Source organism: Psittacula echo (genome assembly GCF_963264785.1).
Source record: "Psittacula echo genome assembly, chromosome: 15".
NCBI classification, from domain to species: domain Eukaryota; kingdom Metazoa; phylum Chordata; class Aves; order Psittaciformes; family Psittacidae; genus Psittacula; species Psittacula echo.
This window is the reverse complement of record NC_137751.1, coordinates 4395699-4414719: the sequence shown is the minus strand read 5'-3', so window position 1 is coordinate 4414719 and position 19021 is coordinate 4395699. Positions and strand designations below refer to the sequence as shown.

Here is a 19021-nt window from a genome sequence, read left to right as displayed (position 1 = left end):
GCACTAGGTACTGGTGCAGTTTTGCCACCTACGACTGCAGCCTGTTGGCTCGGTGCTGTGTTACAGGGATCAGATTTAAGGCTTTAATCTTATGACGCTTTCCAAAGTAACTGAAAGGTGCAGGTGCCAAGGCAATCTCTCCTTTGGTGTGGCCAAGTACCACATACATGAGAAGGTCACCTCACATGATCTTTGCACATCATCAGAAAGGACCCTGGGGACTGCCTGGGAAATGCATGGCTGTAGGGCCCAGATGAAGCACAGCATTCTGGCTAGAAGCAAAGAGCTCATAATTATGAGCAGTGAAAGTGAAATATAGTCTTAATGAGAACTAGCAGGCAGCTAGTACTAGCAGCTTTCTCAGCATCACTGGTGGCTTTTGCTCTTAAAATGTGATGATGTGTGACTCACCATGGGGACACAGCCCTTCTTCCAGCTCTATCTGTTGCCAGAAGTGCTCTTTCCTCTGGGAGGGCTGCCATATGTCACAGCTGTGACAGTCTCAACTGTGGCAGTGCTGCCATATCATGCTTACAGCACATCACTTCTCTGCTTCCTCTGCCTGTTAATGGGGCTGGCCTTTGCTTGCCCTAAGTGTGGGTGCCCATGGGGCAGGATTTCATAGAATCATCATAGAATGGTTTGTGTTGGTAGGGACCTTAAAGTTCATCCAGTTCCAACCCCTGCCATGGGCAGGGACACCTTCCACTGGAGCAGGTTGCTCCAAGCCCCTGTGTCCAACCTGGCCTTGAACACTGCCAGGGATGGGGCAGCCACAGCTTCTCTGGGCACCCTGTGCCAGTGTTTTTTGATTTATTGATCTGGGCAGGATTTGAGCAGGTTGCTGTGAAATGAAGGAGAGGAACAACCCACAAGAGGCAAACTGAGGAACTGGAAACACAGCTCAATAGAGCAGGCGCTTCCCAGGAGGCAGAGAGGCACAGAGCAAAGGGAGCAGCCAAGGAGCCTGGGTCCTCCTGCAAGCCTACAGGAGGAGACCCCAGGGATGAAGTCCCTGTGTGCCAGAGCACTATGGCAGACACAGGTGGACACATAGCACAGAGCATTTGCATCACACCATGCTGTGCCTCACACCATGCTGTGCCTCACTCTGCTCAAATGGGTGCTAAGAGCCCAGCTTCACACAGACATCACTTGACATAGCCTTGGGAGGAACCAGGGCAAGGGTGTGCTGGCAGGGATGGGAAGTGCCAAGTGCAGGGTGGAAGCGGGTCACATCACAAGGTAACAGCTAAGGGAAAGTAGCAAACGCTTTTTGGGGAAGCTAGAATATCAGGTTCTTCTCCAAACAATATGGTGGCATTCCAAATAATTAAATCCTTCGGAAAAGGCTGGGAAACCCTAGTTCAGAGAAAGCTGATTCCCTCTGCCTGGAAGGAAATTTTCTGCTCTATATCCATGCAATGAGATTCTTGGTGCTTCCTTCCTCAGATGGCTTTGCTCACAATCTCCATGTGTACAGCCCGTGCTGATGGGCTCTCAGCTCTCCTTGAAGCACTAGGACAGAGCAACAAACGTGGAAGAGAAAATAGCAGCCTGCAGTTGGGCTTCTCAGGCAATATTTCTGGGCTCTCCTTGCCTGCGAAGACTTGCTTCACACTGGGGTGAGAGCACCCTCTGGGGACCAAGAGAAAGGTAAGCAGTGAGACTTTATATTTCTCAAACCACTTCTTTTCACACTGAATTTGCTTTTAAGTGCTTTTCATGACAGCAGTGGGTGCGAACTTGCCCAGAGGAGGACCCTGCTGGAGAGGGCGAGCTTGTCACACGGCTTCTGGTACTACCAGCCAAGGTGTCTGAGCCTCCCTGGAGAAAGCGGAAGAGACCTCAGGATGCACAGATAGAGTTTGCCCTGGGTTCCCGCAGCAGGGCCACAGACATCAGAGTCTTAGAAAAATCATTTCAGAACAGAGTGGTACAGAATTAGGAGCAACTGGAGCTGGTGCCTCTAGGGAGGGACCCAGGACAAAGAAATGGTGAATGGTCCAACAGTGAAATTCGATCTAGGGTCTCCTGGTCTGTCAATGGGTTCTTTCATGGTCTGGAGGTGGGCTGTAAATTCCTTTTTCTTTCTCCAGTAGTTGCTCCTTGCTAAGCACACATCTCCTTTATTTTCCAATTTGCATTGGCCTCGAGGCTTTCATTTGCATAACAGCCCAGGCTGGTGTGGCCTGAGGCTCCAGCAGCTTCAGGTATCCATGCTAACCGACAACTCATGCTAAGCAAGACCAGTCAGTCAAAAGAACTCGGTTAAAGGAATTCAGCAAACTGAACTTCATTCACAACGATAGAAAAAAGCAAGTTATCACTCGATGAAAGTCACACTCTTTAGGGATAACAAGGGAAGGAACTTGCCCAGGGAGGTTGTGAATGCTCCATCCCTGGCAGTGTTCAAGGCCAGGTTGGACGGAGCCTTGGGTGGCATAGTTTAGTGGGAGGTGTCCCTGCACATGGCAAGGGGGTTGGAACTGGATGATCTTAAGGTCCTTTCCAACCCGAACTATTCTATTCTATGATTCTAACAAGAGTACTTGGTATGAAAGAGATTTTTCAGCATCTAGCTAAGGAGACTTCCTCAAGGATGGGATACCTGGCAGTACCAAGGAGGACAGTACCTGACAGTATTGTTCTTCCAGTTGTGGAAGTGGAAGGTGCTGATGGGAGCACAGCGGCTTCACAACCATGGGGTCCTGGAGGGGATCGCATTAGCAGAAACACCCATCTCAAGGCCAGGGAAAAAAAGCCAAATCTAAATGCAACAAGAAATTCTGCAGTTTGACAGCTGAGAAGATTTTATTTAGGTTATTATCTCCTACACTGAGCATAGGCTTCGTTCTGAGCTGGCAGCTGCCTCCTCTTGCCTGTCATGCACCTCATGACTCACAGCAAAGGGAGCCTGAACAGGAGGTGGTAGGAGCCGGGGAGAGAAATATCACTTGGAAAGGCAGCCATGCAGACCCAGTGAAACCAGAGTGTAAAAAATTCCCCCACAAACATAATGAGATAATAAAAGATCTGTTTTCACCAGTTTTTATTTGCTAGCCCATGTTTATTTATGAGGAAGACAGCTCTCATTGCACTGAGCCAAAGGCACTCTGGAATTCACATGCCATTGTAGGCACTTTTAGCACATCAATACCACAGTGGCTGGAAGCTGAAATGGATGGCATCTGCTGAGGTGCTTCTTCCCTCAAAGAAGAGAGCATATTGATCCTTTCAAATCATGAAAACCGTGATTTTTTGGGGAAATGATGCTTTGCCTTGGTGGGTTGATGATCTAAATGACGGATTTATAGTGTCCATAGGCCTGACGCTGGCAGAAGTCATCACATCCTTGGCTCAGGAGACTCCACACTGCGCTTAGGGACGTGAGTTGTGTAGACTACAAAACTTAAACCTTACTGCTGCTGAGAGAAGTGAAAAGGCATTTCCTGTGCTTAGACAGAACTGCAAATGGGAAGTCTGCATGGAGCATTTCAAGTTTCCTTTTCACGCTGCTTTTGCCCTGCAATCCCCAAGGCCTGTCTTACAGGAAAGCTGAGCTTCAGCAGTGGAAATCTTCTACCACATGAACCTCTGGGAGCACTTCAAAGGTTTGAAATAGATTTTTACACCTCAGGCAGGTTTTGGATACAGGTGTATTTGAATATTTAACAACTATTAAGCCTGAAATGTAGACAGTGGGAATTTGAGTGTGCACCTGAATATCTTGAGCAGGATCTTGAGCAAGCGAAAATTACATAGTTTACCTGAAGTTAAGGATGTAAGTTAACTGACAAAGCTATATAGGTCCACTGGTTTGGTCATTTCACATTTCATACGAAGCTCGCTACAGATCTGGAAACTCCTGATTTTGCAAGAGACTGCAGTGATTATTAATATAATTAAAATGATCAGACTCTGAACAAAAGGATAAAGGTATGCCTGAGGAGTAGAGGGAATCTATAGAAGGAGGAGAAAGGGGAAAATGCCTTATTTACTTCAGTAGGTTATATCCACCAACCTCAGCAAAGACCCCCTAAGACACTAGACTTGGCTGTGACACGTTTTTGCCTTTTTCCGTCTCTTTGCAGAGCCAGAATTAGCCTAAGGTTGGACAGAAAGGAAATTAAAATGCGATCAGTAGCAGGAAGCTGGTTTGGTGAGGATGGCAGAAGCTTTGCAGTTCCCATGGCACAGGCTGTTATGCCCCCTTGATGTTCAGCCATACTGGGCGCCCTGTGTCAGTGCCTCAGCACCCTCACAGGGAAGAACTTCTGCCTAAGAGCTCATCTCAGTCTCCAGTAGTGGAGCTGGATTAACTGCAGGCTGATCCAGAAAAGCAGGGGTGACACAGGCACATCTGAGGGGTGCCTTGCCACTAGCAGCAGAGAGAAAGAGCATCCATGGGATCTACATCTACCACATGTGCTAGGGGCTGGGCAGCACTCACTGCCACACAGGGAGGGGGTTGGTGACACTGGTGTAGTGTGGGGACATCCCCAGCAGCACTCTGTGCTCCTTGGCATGTGATGGGGCCGGGGTTTTCCTGCAGGAACACTCAGTGGTGTTCTCTTTGCAGGTGCTCTGTGCAGCACCACATCACTAACACCAACACAGTGACTGTCTTTCCAGAACAGCAAGAGGTGGAAGAATATTGAAGCTGCAGCCCAGGACAAGCACCTGGGAAGTGAGGCACAGCAGCCCAAGGAGGTGGCATTGACTGATGGGCAGGACAAGGGTGATCTGGGGATGCTGGTGAAGGCAGGAGAGGATGGGAACAGAGGGGAAGGATAGCAGCAGCTGAGGACTGTAAGCGAGGAGCAGGAGGACAGATGGGGGTCCTGCTGGGGTCAGAGAGTGTCAGTGACGATGGTTCCCATCACACACTCGCTGCTTGAATGCTTAAGGCACCAGCCATGGCTCTACTTTGGAAGAGGCACATGATGGTCAGGCACCATTATAGTGGGCTTGATCCTTTCATCTGGCTGTGATTAAAGCCTTCAAACCTGGAGGAGGTAAAGCTGCATGGACTTTGCACCAGATCATCTATGGTGATAACTCCTTGAGTGACACTGTTCCATTGCTTAGGGTGCACCATTAATAGGTGCCCAGGGACACTTGCCTGCTGAGCACAGACTGTACTCACTGCTCATGGCTCAGCACCCCTGTTTCAGTATCTCACAGAACAGGACAGGCCCTGCAGACGTACCCTTCTTCCCCAGCAGAGCTGAGCACAGCCTTCTCTTGAGTTTTCCTGCAAGCACAACCCGCTCTCCAGGAAACCTCTGCTGCGGTGTGGGGACCGGTTGCACGCACTGTCAAAACGCAGGACCGTCATCTCCTGGGCAGCGGGGAGCCAGGTGAGAACAGCCCCAGAACACCGACCTCGAACAGCTCAGGCCGCTTGCCCTCTGCCACTGCGATGGTGGGTGCTGGCCATGAAGAGAAACTCAGTCACTGGGTACTTCAAAAGCAGTGGCAGTAGGAGCTCCAGGGCTGGTCAGCTCCGTGACCAGAGTGTTTAATCCTTGTTTAATAAAGTCTAACTAACCTAGCGTTTAACTAAGCAGAGCACGATTCTCACCACTGAGCGCACACACCCTTCCCCAACCTGAAAACCACATAGGTGAAACCAGACCTTCACCAGGTGCTCCTGCATCTATGCCAGAGCCTTGGAGCCCAGCAGTTTGCTATGGAGGAACATGCACTTGGCGCCGTGCTGAGCACAGGGGGGAGAGGCAGCTCACTCTCCTGTCCCTCCCTGTGCCTCTCCTAGCCCCCTGCCCTGCCTTGCCCCTGGGGCTATTCCCTGCCCAAGCACCACCTAAGGCTGAGCCCCCCATGTAGCCACAGTGCCTGAGCCTGCAGCAGGGCTGTGCTCACCCACCCCTGCCTTGCAGCAAAGCACCTGCTCCTCAAGTCTGTGCCTACCCCTCAGATCCCAAATCCTTCCTCTTTTCATTACTCCAGCTCTCCTTCTCCTCCCCACCTTCCCCAGCAGCCCAGACAGGCAGCCACAAGCTACTAGGAATTTCAGCCTAGGCAGTTTAAGGTCTGACAAAATGAGGCTTAATGAAGCCAAGCTTTATGGGAAGCACCACGCAACCCTTCTTCGCTGACTGTGAGCTGCTGTGCTTTCAATGTAACTCCTACAGCTCCTTACAGAAGCAATAGGAATCTTCTACAGCCGTTCTTAAACTTGCCACTCAATTTATGCCATTAAATCTCTGTTCTGTTAGCAGCAGTTAGCAATAACAAATGTGCCCATAATAAAGCCTTAGATACCTCAGCATTAATTTTATGGTCTATGTATGTGTGTAGAAATTAGCGGAATAGAAACACTTGGAATAGAAAAACTGTGGAGGTGTTAGCAGCGCTCCCAAGGAATCATTTCAGACATCCAGGTGCTCCTCACATCCCTGTTTACTTGGTGTGGTAGGATGGCAGCAGGGAGCTGGGTCACCAGTGTGTCCTGCCCCTGCCCACATTCCAGGCAGGATGGGCACAGGCGGTTTTGGCAGCATCATGGCAGGACACAGGAGCTACTTGAGAAACAAGGGTCAAAGAAAGGCATTTGCTGGGATAAAGCCAAGCAGGGAATGCACGTGGGAGCAGATAAGGAGGCTTGCATTGTGTGGATGAACTTGGAGGTGACTGAGCTTAGACTGAGCCAAGCACAGCAGGACACCAATGTGGCTTTTCATGTAAGAAGAACAAGCCTAACTTTAGTTCATTCAGTGTGCAGTTGATTTTTGTTGTCTTCTCTCTTCAAGCATACTGCTGGATCCACACATTGCACCCTCTAGACAAAGGGTTGCATTTGTAGCTGCATCCATTGGTAGGCACTTCTATTCTGTCAATTAACTTTCTCTCTGTGTTACAGTATTGACCACTATCTCCTGCCTGTTAAACAATCATTTAAAATGCTGTGTAAAACACCACTGATTTCTGCATGCCCACAGACACCATGTTCTGCGCCTTAACTGGTGTGTTACAGGGATACTTGAAGCACAAACCACTCTGTTCCAAGATTACAAACATCTCAAACAAAAAATTGTCCTACGAAATGCAATGGTTTTATTGCTCCATCAACAGAAATGATGTGATCCTTCTTCTAATAAAGTAAAGCGGTAAATACACAATAATCTGGTAAATTCTCAGTGCGAGATGCAGATCCCCCCACTCATGGTAACCCCTCTGGGGCAAACAGCACCAAGTGTGAGTGAGGATCGTGAGTGTACGTGGACTTTGCAGACAGCAAGGAGCAGGAGGAGCAGGGGAACAGGGGCTGGAGGTGTGACACGGACAAGAAGGGGACTTCAGGGTGGACCGCAGCTCCCAGGGCTAGAGATGGGACAGACACCCAAGCTGTGCCTTGGGATGGCTCTTGTGAGCTGTTCTAACTCATACTGCAGTAAATGGTAGTTCTTAATAAGCTTTTACCCCATTTTGGGACAGCTTTAGGATTTAAACAGTACAGAATTTATACATAAAAGGGTTCACTGAGGACCAAAAGTGACTGGGAAAGGCAGGAAAATACCAAAATCAGACGAGCGCTGCTCCTGTTGCCCAGCAGAGATATTTTCCACAGACATATGAAGACTTGTTAAACAGAAAAGCTGCGTATTTATATTTTAAAAGTGATAAAGTCTTATGTATTATACATATTTGTAGGAACATAAAATTGACATCTGGTATCTTGTGTGACAGCTGAGGCCAGGGGACACAGCATGAGGAGAGATGGGAAAACTCAATGAGTACCCACAGCAGTTGAAAACAGTAAAATATCTGATTAATCATCTTCTGCATTAGCCCAGGGATGGTAGTGGTTAGCTACATGCACTCTGGGGTCCTTTCATACCATTAAAGTGATGTGAAAAGGCCTCCACGTTCCTGAGAACCAGGCTGTAAGTGAGCACCACTGAGCAGAGCAGAACTCCATCAAACCAAAATGGGGTTTAGTTCATTCAGCCCAAAGGGAGAGTGCAAACTTTCATTAACTCAATAGCGGTCAAGAGCTTGGAGACCTGCACATTAATGGCACTGGCTGCAAGACTGCAGAGCATCAGCAGCACAGGCCAGCCCTGGCACACTGGAGACTGGGCGGGAGCAGGACCTGCTCTCCTGGGGATGGGCCTGGGGAGCGCCTCACTGTGTCAATGCAAAAAATGCCAGAGCTCAGAAAAGCACCAGCCCAAGTGCCAGGTACCGGCGTGATGGGTGCTGAGTGCCTCCAGCCAGCACGGAGCTGCACCACGCAGCGTAAGAATAGGAAGAGAAATGCAGTGAGCTTGGCAGGGCTGTAGGACACCTCTCCTGGGAAGCAATAGTACAGACAGCACAAACCCTGCCTTTGTCCACACGGCAGGGCTGTAGTAAAGTGCAATTCCTGCCCTGCCACAGGTACTTCCCAAAGCTGCTCTGGCAGCAGAAACTCAGCAACACAGGGATGCCACTCAGGAGGACACCAGAGTGAGCCTGTTCAGGGCTCCCAGGAACGGAGAACGAGAACACAAGTCACTGACAACCCTGAATATGCTTCTGCGTGTCAAGCTCTGCCCCCTTTCCTGGCTAGTTTGTGGCTGACACTGCTGAGCTGGCATAAAGTTATCTCTGAGCAAGGGAGGAGAACCCACATCGCTCAGTGGGTGCCACTAGCTCCAAAAAGGCACACAGACTCAGTCCACCAAAGTGGGGGCCTTTTCAGGATACATGATTACTATGGGCTCTGTGACCCTCAGGTCACAGCGCAGTTTCCCACATGGCGCTCCTGTGTGTAACAAAAAGCAAAACCTTTTGGCTTTTGTCAGGCCAAGAATGGCAACTTGGTGCCAGTCCTGCACCTCAGGTCCTGATGGAGCTCCAGCGGGGAGCAGGTTCAGCTCTGTGTGCTCACACCAAAGGCTGGCAGCACAGAGTGAGACATTTGCTGTTATTCCCACTATCTCCAGTCCTAGATGAAGCCTTTGGGATCAATCAGGAAATGCCTATGTTAGCATTGTTTATGCAACATTTATGCAAAAGTTATGCTTTTTCAGTGCATATTCATCATGGGAGTATCTAACACCTCCACTCCAGGTCGTACCACGGCTGTGCCTAACTTCACAGGTCCTTTGCGGAGCTAAATTCACCCTGCACAGTTCTAACCAGCTTGCCACGGCTGCTGCTGCTCATCCGAGCTGCTCCCCGGTGCATAGAGCATCAGCAGCCATCCAGGATTGATACAATTCACATAGACAGAGCTGCCCTCCTGTCACCGAGAAGGGGTTAGAGAGACGCACCAGGCTTGTACGGCTGCGAGGGCCCGAGCTGCTGCCCCCGACCCACAACCAACACTCGTGAGACACAGCCTCGAAGAGAGCGGCTGTCTATTTACAACCGATCAAAGAGGCACCTCTGCACATAACTCGCGGCAGTCTGTCCTCTCTCCTTCCGCAGGAGCAGCCGGGGCCTCCGACCCCTGCGCCCGGCCTGCTTCGGACAAGGAGCACTGGAGCCAGCGCCGGCCCGGCACCGAACCACCCAGCAGCGCTCCGAGGAGCCGCAGCCGCCGCTGGGCACACGGGACAGCCCCCGCTGCCCGCACACCCGCCACCGCACCGGACCCACGCCGCCACTGCCGCTCCACTGCCCCGCGGGCTCTGGGACCGGAGCGGACCCGCCCCGCCCGCCGCGGACCCGCCGCCGGCCCACAATACCCCGCGCGCCGCTGCCCCTTTAAGAGGCGGTAGCAGCACGAGCGTGCCGCGGAGGACAAAGCTAGGCGCGCGGCCTTGCCGAGGTACCCGGATGGGCGGGGAGGCGTGGCTGCGCGCTGATTGGCCGCCGTGGGAAGGGGGGGCGGGCGGGTAATGGGGACACAAAATGGCGCCGCGCTTTCTGCCGCTTACATAACGCGACCTCTCACCTCGCGCGCGGTGCAGGCCAGCTTGCTGCGCCAGCGGGCGGGGCGACCCGCAGCGATTGGCAGGCGGTGCAGCCAATCGAGAGCCGGCAGCGCTGGAGGCCCGCCAATAGGCTCGCGGGTCGGCGGCGGCGGGGCGGGCCCTGCGGGGCGGGAGCAGTTTGGGGTGCGCGCTGCTAGGCCCGTCCCGCCGCCCGCCGCGGGGGGAGGGGAATCTCCCGCCATTTTTCAATCGTCCCGCCTGGGCTCCGCCGCTGTCGGGGTCGTCGCGCGAATTCGGCGGCTGCGGCCGGGCCCCGCCATGGCGCCGCTGCTGGGCCGCAAACCCTTCCCGCTGGCCAGGCCGTTGCCGCCGGGGGAGCCCGGGGAGCGGTTCGTCATCCCCCACACGCAGGAGGCCTTCCGCACTCGCGAGTATCCGCCCGGCGCGGGGAACGGGGACGGGGCGGCAGGCGCGGGGGGTGGAGGTTGCAGAGCTCCGGCCGCGTCGCTGTCATCGGCTGCGGCGGCAGCCCCCGGGCCGAGCGGACTCGCCGGTGCCGGGTGCGGAGCCAGGCTCTGCAGCGCACCCGATCCTCCCGTGGCCGGGGGGCGCTGAGCGCTGGGGGATGGCGGCGGGCGGGAGCCCGAGCGGCGGCGAGGCGGTTGTTCCGTGGCAAGTTTCTGCCTCGGCTCAGGACAAGGCTCCAGGCGGGGACAGCGGCGCCGGGGCGCTCTGGGGCGGCCGTGGAGGGCGACGAAGCGGTAACGGCTGCCGGGAAGCGGGGGCTCCGGCGTGTGCAGCGGGCACCAGTGGGAAGGGGCTCCTTAACGCAGTTAACGCCGGAACCGGTTCCGGCGGTGCACCCGGGTGGTGGGGATCGGTATCGTACTCCCCTAAGGAACAGAGGGACGCAGCGAGGGGCAGTTCGTCTGTGAAGAGACCAGGGTTTCGCTCCGGACGGAGTCTCTCCCTCTTGCACGCTTTTACATGAAACCCATCTTTAGTTATTACCTTTCTTCACGGTTCGACGCGAGTTGGCGTGTGACAGCGGCGGGAAGCAGCCTTGGGCCTGGCCGGTAGCGGTGCAGGCGTTGAGCACCTGCGGAGGCAGAGTCACAGTCTAGGTCCCCGCAGATCACTGTGTGAGCAGCCTGGTCAGGGGTTGTGGTGGGACCTAAATCTGAAGGAGTGGGAGCGGGAGAAATGCATGAACCTAAATAGGGACGTACCTCGGAGGTCTTGGCGGTGCAGAAGACAAAGGGGCTTCAGAACTTACACAAGGCCTTGTGCTGGAGAGTGTCTTGTTCCTTCAGATGGACAACAGCTGGTGGAAGCCCCTAGGAAGGTTTAGGGAGCTTTGGAAGAATAAACGCACCTCTTAACGCAGATAAGCATCGCTAGTGCATTCAGCCCAATAAAATGCTCTTGGGTACAGGGTTAGACACTTGCTTTTCAGTAGTATTTGAAATTAAAGCTTTCTGTCTGTAACTCCAAAGCCTGCTATCGTGGTGTGTGCAAACTGCAAGCACCTTGATCATCCATGTGACCAGGACAAAACCTGTGCTCTGCCTTTCCCTCTGAAGAGTGATCACTGATCAAAGAGACGCAGATTAAACCTGATTACTACTTTTGTGAAAGAAAGTGTGGCTTTGAGGTTTGTCTGTCTTGTAGGGGCAGCACAGAGGAGTTGTAGGGCACTTCCTGAAAGCGCTGGCCCGGTGGTATGGCTCTTGTGGATCCATGAGTAGGTGGAGGAGGACTTGTGTTTCTGCAGACACTTACATGGTATTAATATTAAGGGAAGAAAGGGGTGGTTTCTTATCTCAGAGGGACTGGCATTAGCTGCAGGGTCAGAGGGAACCAGTGCAAGCACTGCTGTTCTAGAGAGATGCTCTTTGCTTGGAGAAAGTACTTCATAGCGCTGTGGGAGGCGGGCAGCCTAGCATGTTCTAGAAAGTTCATTGTGGTAGGTAGACATGAAGCTAAAAAAGAGAAACTAAGTAATGTTGGGTTTCTGTCTTGCTTTGTTTGCTGTATATAATATATGCCAGGCAAAAAGTGGAACAGAAAATTGCAAGTGAGTCAGTTGAAGGGACATGTTACCTAAAGAAGACTTGGAGGGGTTTTTGGTCACTTCTGTCTGTCCTTGATAGCGCGGAAGGAATGTTGGTGATGGGAACAGCCTGCAGAAAGGTACACGAGTCCTCACCATGCTTGTGCCATTTGTGCAAAGGCCTTGAAAAATAGAGTCTCCTGAACGTTTGATTTTCCACCTTGAAAAGTGGTTGATCGGCTCTTCCTCCAAAGGATGTGTCCATCCTTACCCTGCAGCTACAAATGAGGGATTTGGAAGACATTAAAAGTTTTGAGGACCTTTGTTTGTTTGTTTGTTTTTTGGTTAGGATTTGCAGCTGTAGTTTAGGTTGAACCAAAAATTAAGATTGGGGTATTGCATGTGAGGAGGCATGCTCCATGGGCATGTATCAGGAGCATGTCCAGCAGCAGTGAACAGATGGATAATTCTTCCCTGTGAGGGTGCTGAGGCGCTGGCACAGGGTGCCCAGAGAAGCTGTGGCTGCCCCATCCCTGGCAGTGTTCAAGGCCAGGTTGGACACAGGGGCTTGGAGCAAGCTGCTCTAGTGGAAGGTGTCCCTGCCCGTGGCAGGGGTTGGAACTGGATGAGTTTTAAGCCCTTCCAACCCAAAGCAGTCTGGGATTCTGGGATAACATGGTCATGAGAGTTCAGGTGTTTATTTCAGTTTCGTATTTGTAGCTTCCTGTGGCTTCCTTTGCCAAATCCTCCGAAAAACTGGGAACCCTTCTTGTGTAGAGCCCACTGTGTCCTGGTGGAGCCTTTGGCCTATCAGGTTGGACTTGGTGCAAGCACTGTTGGTTGTGTGGCTGTGGACAGATGGGTCTCTGGGTGGCTGGAGGTGGACTCATTCTTGTAGGAGCTCTGTAGGCCTTCTCTGTGGTAGGTGAGGTGTCAGGCAAATGCTTCATGCAGGGTATGGCCTTGTCAGGTTCATGTCATCTCTGCAGCCTGGCTGTGGCACATGTACTGAGCATCTGATGCCTGCCAGAGACCGCATTAGTTCCGTAGTGAACAGTGTGGGGCTGCAGCAGTGTGTGTATTCTGTATTGGATGTGATTTGGAAGACAGTGCTGCCAGCTCAAGGGAGACACTTGGTTCTGAGAGCAAACCAGCCTGGAGGAGCAAGAAGGGACTGTACCAGGCAAAGCTTTCCTTCAGCCGTCAGCGTCGTCTGGGGAAGCTGTCCTGCTTTCCTCCTCAGACAAAAGCTTGCCGTCTGCCTTTAGTGTTCTGTGTGATAAGCAGCATGGAGAACATAAGGAATTTGGCTGCTTGTGGCCTATAGGTTCAAGGCTGTTGTGGTACCAGCCAGTTAAACTCTGGCTGAAAGATGACAGCACCAAAGCTCTGCACTTCTAGAAAAGCTTTGCTCTCCCCCCACGGAGTGGTTTCTTAGAACAGTGCTGGCCTTCTGGGTAGGTTTGCTGCCTTAGGTAAGGTGGAAACAATTGAGATGCTCTAAAGCTATTTTGGAGTTGACAGTCATTTCTGGGAGAGGATCAGTTACCCAGGAAGAAGTAAACTTCAGATCTGCTTCATAGCTGCTTGTGTGTGGCTGGCTTGTTTACTTTTAAACATGACTTTTTTCCCCTAAAAGCGTCCCTTGTTTTTATTCTTTGTTTTCTGCCTTTCAGCATTAAATGATCTTCAGTGTGATGCAAACAGATGTGATGTGTTAACTGTTATGCAGTGGGTAGTCAGCTGTTTAATTTAACATGTGAGTTACTGATGGCTTTTGGGGGAACATTCACAAGCTGGTGTCCAGGGTTTGTTATTTATTACTGTGTTGGGACCCTGTGGCAATGGCAGCTCCAAATGTGTGTGGAGATGGGTTGGTTGTGGCACACCAGCCGTAGTACTGGGTCAGACCTGCTGAACAGTCTGAACATTCTGGGGTTTGTTTTCAATCCAAGTGGAAAGGACAAACAGCACATGTGGAGTGGAAAGTTTGAGTGAGAATAAACTTTGCAAAAGCATCCTCCTGCCTTTTGGCTTTGTGCTTCCCCAGGGTTTCGGAGCAGAACCTGGCGTTGGGAGCTCATGGCAGAGCCCAGAGCGGGGTGGGCACTGTAGGCGTGACTCTGGAGCTTGGGCAAGGAATGTGTCCAGGGTCAGTGTCAGACCAGCTGACCAGCTGTAGGTGGAATTGAATTGCATGTGAGAGGAAGAGCTGAGCTGGAAAGGGAAGTTGCTGTACCTGAGGCTTTTTTGAGTTTGGTGTTGAAACTCAAACATGGGCCCTGGTATAGTGTGGTTAAGCTTGTTCTCAGAGGTGTGCACAAGGAGGGGAAAGTTCTGTCAGTTTGGGAAGTGATGTTAGGAAGAAGTGTATCTTTCAGTTCCTTTCCAGCTGGAGATCAGCATTTATTGGCTCTCCTTGCTAGAAGGAAAGGGATTTCTTCACAGATCTAGAGAGAAGAAAGTTGATGAACTAGTAAAAGAGAAGTAGACCATAGTTTTATTTCCCAGCCGTATCTCAAATATTTGTTTGTAGTTAAGGCTACTGCAAGTCTGTGAAGGCAGCAGCATCCCAAGCTCTGAGGAAGTGTCTTTCCCCCTGCACTCGTGTTGCAGCAGCTGTGAGCCCTCTGGATTGGTGGTGTCTCCAGACATGCAGAAGGGAAGCCTGAGGGTGAGGTGGGGCTAAAGGATGAAGACCACCTGTCTCTGTGTGTTTAGGCTCCTGTTTGCTGTGAGGATTGAATTTGCTTTTAACTCTTCTTTTTGTGGGCAAGTCATAGGAAGGAGCAGCATTATGGTTGCACTTTAGCCATTATGAAAGTGGTTAATTGCTGTAATTACAGGGGGAGACCCCATTTTTTTTGTTGGATATTTGTTTATTTATTTTGCCTCCTCTTTCAGTCTTGCCACAGAGATTGGTTAAAAACACACCTCTATTCTGATCAGTGGCGCTGTGCAGATGGGTTCCTGTCTGAGCTGTGGTTACTCCTTGCCATCACCCCACCACCATGATGTGCTTCCTGCCCTGCAGCACCTCTAGGGTGTTTCTAGGGAGACTTTAAGCATCTTTGAAAGCACCGGGAGGGGTAAGGATTGGCCAGAGAGCTCGAGGCTTTGTGGGAGATGACTTGTCAGGTTGCTGATGAGCAGGACACTCCACAAGCAGAGTAGGCTGGGGAACTGCTGGGTTTCTCCTTGGTTTTAAGACCTGTTCCAGGATGAGGGAATGCTCCATCAGTACAGCCTCCTCTGGAGGTGGGTCTGCTCCTGGCTCACAGTCTTGTGTAGCAGCAGTTGCTGTGAAGATACCTGTATATCAAGGTCCACAGTATAGCTTCTGCACCTTACTGTGCTTTCCTGTGGGGCTGTGAAGAAATATCAAGGAAAATTGGTTTTGTTGGAGTTGTAATTTCCAAATAGGAATCTTAGTGCAACCAATTTTGTTGGGATTTTTTAATTTCTTGAAAGACATAGGTGATCCTGGCCCTCTACTCTGCAGTCTTGCAACCCCACTTGGGGCACTGTGTGCAGTTCTGGTGTCCTCAACATAAGAAGGACATGGAGCTGTTGGAGCAAGTCCAGAGGAAGCCATGAGGATGATCAGGGGGCTGGAGCAGCTCCCATATGAAGACAGGCTGAGAAAGTTGGGGCTGTTCAGCCTGGAGTAGCTGCGTGGAGACCTCAGAGCAGCTTCCAGTGTCTGAAGGGGGCTACAAGGGTGCTGGAGAGGGACTCTTCATTAGGGACTGTAGTGATAGGACAAGGGGTGATGGGTTCAAACTGAAACAGGGGAAGTTCAGGTTGGATATAGGGAGGAAGTTCTTTACTGTGAGGGTGGCGAGACATTGGCACAGGTTGCCCGGATAAGTGGTAAATGCTCCATCCCTGGCAGTGTTCAAGGCCAGGTTGGACAGAGTCTTGGGTGACACGGTTTAGTGTGAGGTGTCTCTGCCCGTGGCAGAGGGATTGGAACTGTATGATCCTAAGGTCCTTTACAGCCCAAGCCATTCTATGATTCTATATGTGAGACACAGTGAGCAGTTTGCTGTGGCTCTGCCTTCACAGGAGCGTGGAGCAATCTGCTCATTCTCACAAAGACTCATAATTAGCACTTGTGCTGTGCCGGGCTGAGCTGCTGCTCTGTTACAGGCATGCTTTGTGCACCGTGCCTGCTTCTCTGCTGGTGAGTGCACTGCAAGAGAGGGGAAGGATGCTGCTCTTACTTCTCCCATGATTTCTCCACTTCAGTTACTCTTGGTAAGCATATGGTGACTTGAGTAGAATGCTGCTGGGTAAATTGGTGTGGATTTATACTGTGCTGGTTTTTCTGATAACTGTGCCTGTACATGTGCTATTCATAGAAAGTATGAAGTAGCTTGTATCTGTTTACACTCCCAGTTAATTACTGCTTTGGTGGAATGGGCAGAGCATAGCTCCAGACACAGCACAGTAGCTACTGCTGTCATTCACAGTGCTGTCTGCATGAATGGGTATTAATCTGAATGGCCAGAGTAACTCAGCCTTGAGGCTGCTGTGGTATGGGCAGCAGGTCATGTAGCTGGTGAGAAAGGTCCTCATGTTGTGCTGGTGCAGGAGGCTGCTCTTGTTGGAAGCCAAAGGAAAGGTGAACTTCCATGTGATTTCAGTTACAAAGCCCTTGGGTTTTTTCCTCAAAGGATTGTGTGTGCTGGGTACAGTGGACGCTGCCCTCAGGCATTAGTAGTAGTAGTTTCCTGTTATTGTCAGGCATTTAGCAGCAGTTGGTGCCATGACTCCTGCACGTGCCTCTGATACAGTTTGTGCTTTTTCTGATCAATCAGCCTGGAAAACTGAGAAGTAACAGCAATGCCACAGGACATTCAGACGTGTATTCCTCTTGTGCAGTTCAGCTGAACTGACGACGGTGTGTTACCTTCTGTATGCTTGATGAACAGGGTGGACATTTCAGTGCTGAGAGCTTTAGGGCATCCTGGTCTGAAAACCTGTCTGATGTGAGCAGCTTCTTGGTGGTAGACACAGGGTCAAACTGTATGACAGCAGTCTTCAGCCTTGGTGTAGTCCAGTATTGGGGGTTTATGGAATTTGGTTTTCCTGTGTTGTGGTCATGTTCTCCACTGCATAAGTCTGTTTTCCTGAGCTGCCACTTCTACAGAGAGTACGAAGCACGTTTGGAGAGGTACAGTGAACGCATATGGACATGCAAGAGCACAGGAAGCAGCCAGCTGACGCACAAAGAGGCTTGGGAGGAGGAGCAGGAAGTTGCTGAGCTGTAAGTACCAAAGAATAAATTGGTAAGTTGCAGAATCGTGAGCTTAGGAATGATATGTGATTGCTGGCTTAGGAGGTGAGGTAGGAAGCTTTTTACTGGCTGTAACTAGATTCTGGAGGTGAAAGCAACTTAAGTCCAAATTTGATGCCATCACTAATGCAGTTGAGTAATGTACTTATTTAGTACTGTATTACTAAACCAAAATAGTTCAGCATGTGATGCTTGGCTTATTTTAAAGTCCCTTGAGTAATGGGAATTTTACAGAGGGGGGGGAAAAAGGTAAATCTTGAAGGAGCTAAAGTAAAAATGCAGTAAAAAGATGCTGTTAAAGTATTCCATCAGCCAGGGCCACAGCTATAATTTGGGTTTCCAGATCTGCGTTGGAACCAATTGTTGTACTAAATAAAAAAAATATTTTGGGATGCTCTTTTTGGGATCTGCTCTACTTGAAACCATAAAGAACAAAGGAAAACCAGCGGAAATCATTGCTCTGTTCAGCCCACCAGTGTTCCAGTGCTACCATGGCCCTGACCTTCCCTTCTAGCACACAACACTGGCCACAAAGCCCTGGTTGAGATCCAGCGTCACTCATGCCATAGAAGTGAATTTTCTGTAAAGGTGCAAGGCCTTGGCTCAGACAAGGTCTGTAACTTGCTGTGTGATCACCACGTTGTAGAAGTGATGCCAAACAAATAGTGAACTGGTGGCTTGGACTTCTGTGACTGCTTTTCCCTGGGTTTAAACTGAGGAGATGGGCAGTGGTAGTGCCTAAGGATGAAACGTTCTACTGCCTCTTTGAAGAGTCTACTCATTAGCCTTAGCATAAGGAGAAATTTCCCATCATTTGAGGTTAATCGCATCCTTAAAGGCAACAAATAAGAAACCTGTTTGCTGATAGTCCTAATTCCCATGAGGGCTAAAGTACTACTGTCATCAGTCAGTCTTTCCTCCTGAACATTCTCCTTTAAGAGGAGGGTGCAGAGCTAGTTACGTTAGTTTAAAATCCTGAGACCAAGCCTACTGGTCTGGTGTCACCTAGTTTTGGTTAACAGTGGTGGGTTGATTGGCCACTTCTGAAAGCACAGAGAAATGTAAATGAAGGATAAATGGCAGATTCTCAATAGCAAATTTAGCTATAGCCTCTCTAAATATGGAGGGGGGGAAAAAAGGCTGTGGAATGAGATTTTTAGCTTTGTCCCTTTGAAATGGGATGGAAAGCTTCTCAGGCAGTTTGCTGGTTGCTGAATACCTGATACTAGTCTGAATAAAAAAAGTTCATTTAGCAGTTTGCTAAAGGGGTAAATTTGCTAGTGACAGTTGAACAGCAGATAGAGCTGAGGATTGTCAGCCCTGCATCCTGGAGCCTGGAAAGCTAAAAGGGCTTTGGAAAAATGGAGTATTTTGTTCCTCCTTAAAGTAACTTGAAATGGACTTTTTAGCCAGAAAGCTTTATGCAATGGATTTCATAGTCTTCTGTCAGCAGAGACCTGATCTTCTAGAAAGAAAATCATTCAGGTCAATTTGTAGAAGTCCTTTCTTTTCTCTATGTGAAAACATTTGAAGATCATCTTGTGGTGAAACACGCAAAACATCCTTCTCTGGAAGGATAATTGGATTGTGTTAACCTGCCTCTATCTTGTTCCCTGAGTTAGCAGTCTGTTCGGAAAGAAAGAAATGCCAGATCTTCATCAGCATCATGGTGGTGTTGGTTGGAAGCAAAAATCTTAAAGTAACAAGCCCCAGAAACACTGCGTGATCTTGGTGTATATTTAAAACGTGGTAGAGAGGCAGTTAGTGACCGGCAGG

The 19021-nt window shown here is 50.4% G+C and overlaps 1 protein-coding gene across 10 annotated transcripts in view; it reads left to right on the top strand.

Annotated features, from left to right (window-relative positions):
- The first annotated feature begins 9983 nt into the window (after positions 1-9983).
- The window catches only part of BAZ1B (bromodomain adjacent to zinc finger domain 1B), a 48817-nt gene continuing 39779 nt past the window's right edge, over positions 9984-19021 (top strand). For 5 of the 10 annotated variants that reach the window (XR_013958043.1, XR_013958044.1, XM_080629830.1 and 2 more), the window contains exon 1: positions 10352-17215. Coding sequence is in view for 6 of the 10 variants with exons in the window: in XM_080629830.1 (XP_080485956.1) it covers positions 16866-17215 (350 nt within the window). In the remaining 4 variants the exon portion in view is untranslated. Of the gene's footprint in view, positions 10322-10351; positions 17216-19021 lie in introns of those variants that run through there. The other 5 variants (XM_080629833.1, XM_080629831.1, XM_080629828.1 and 2 more) reach the window with 5 other exon arrangements.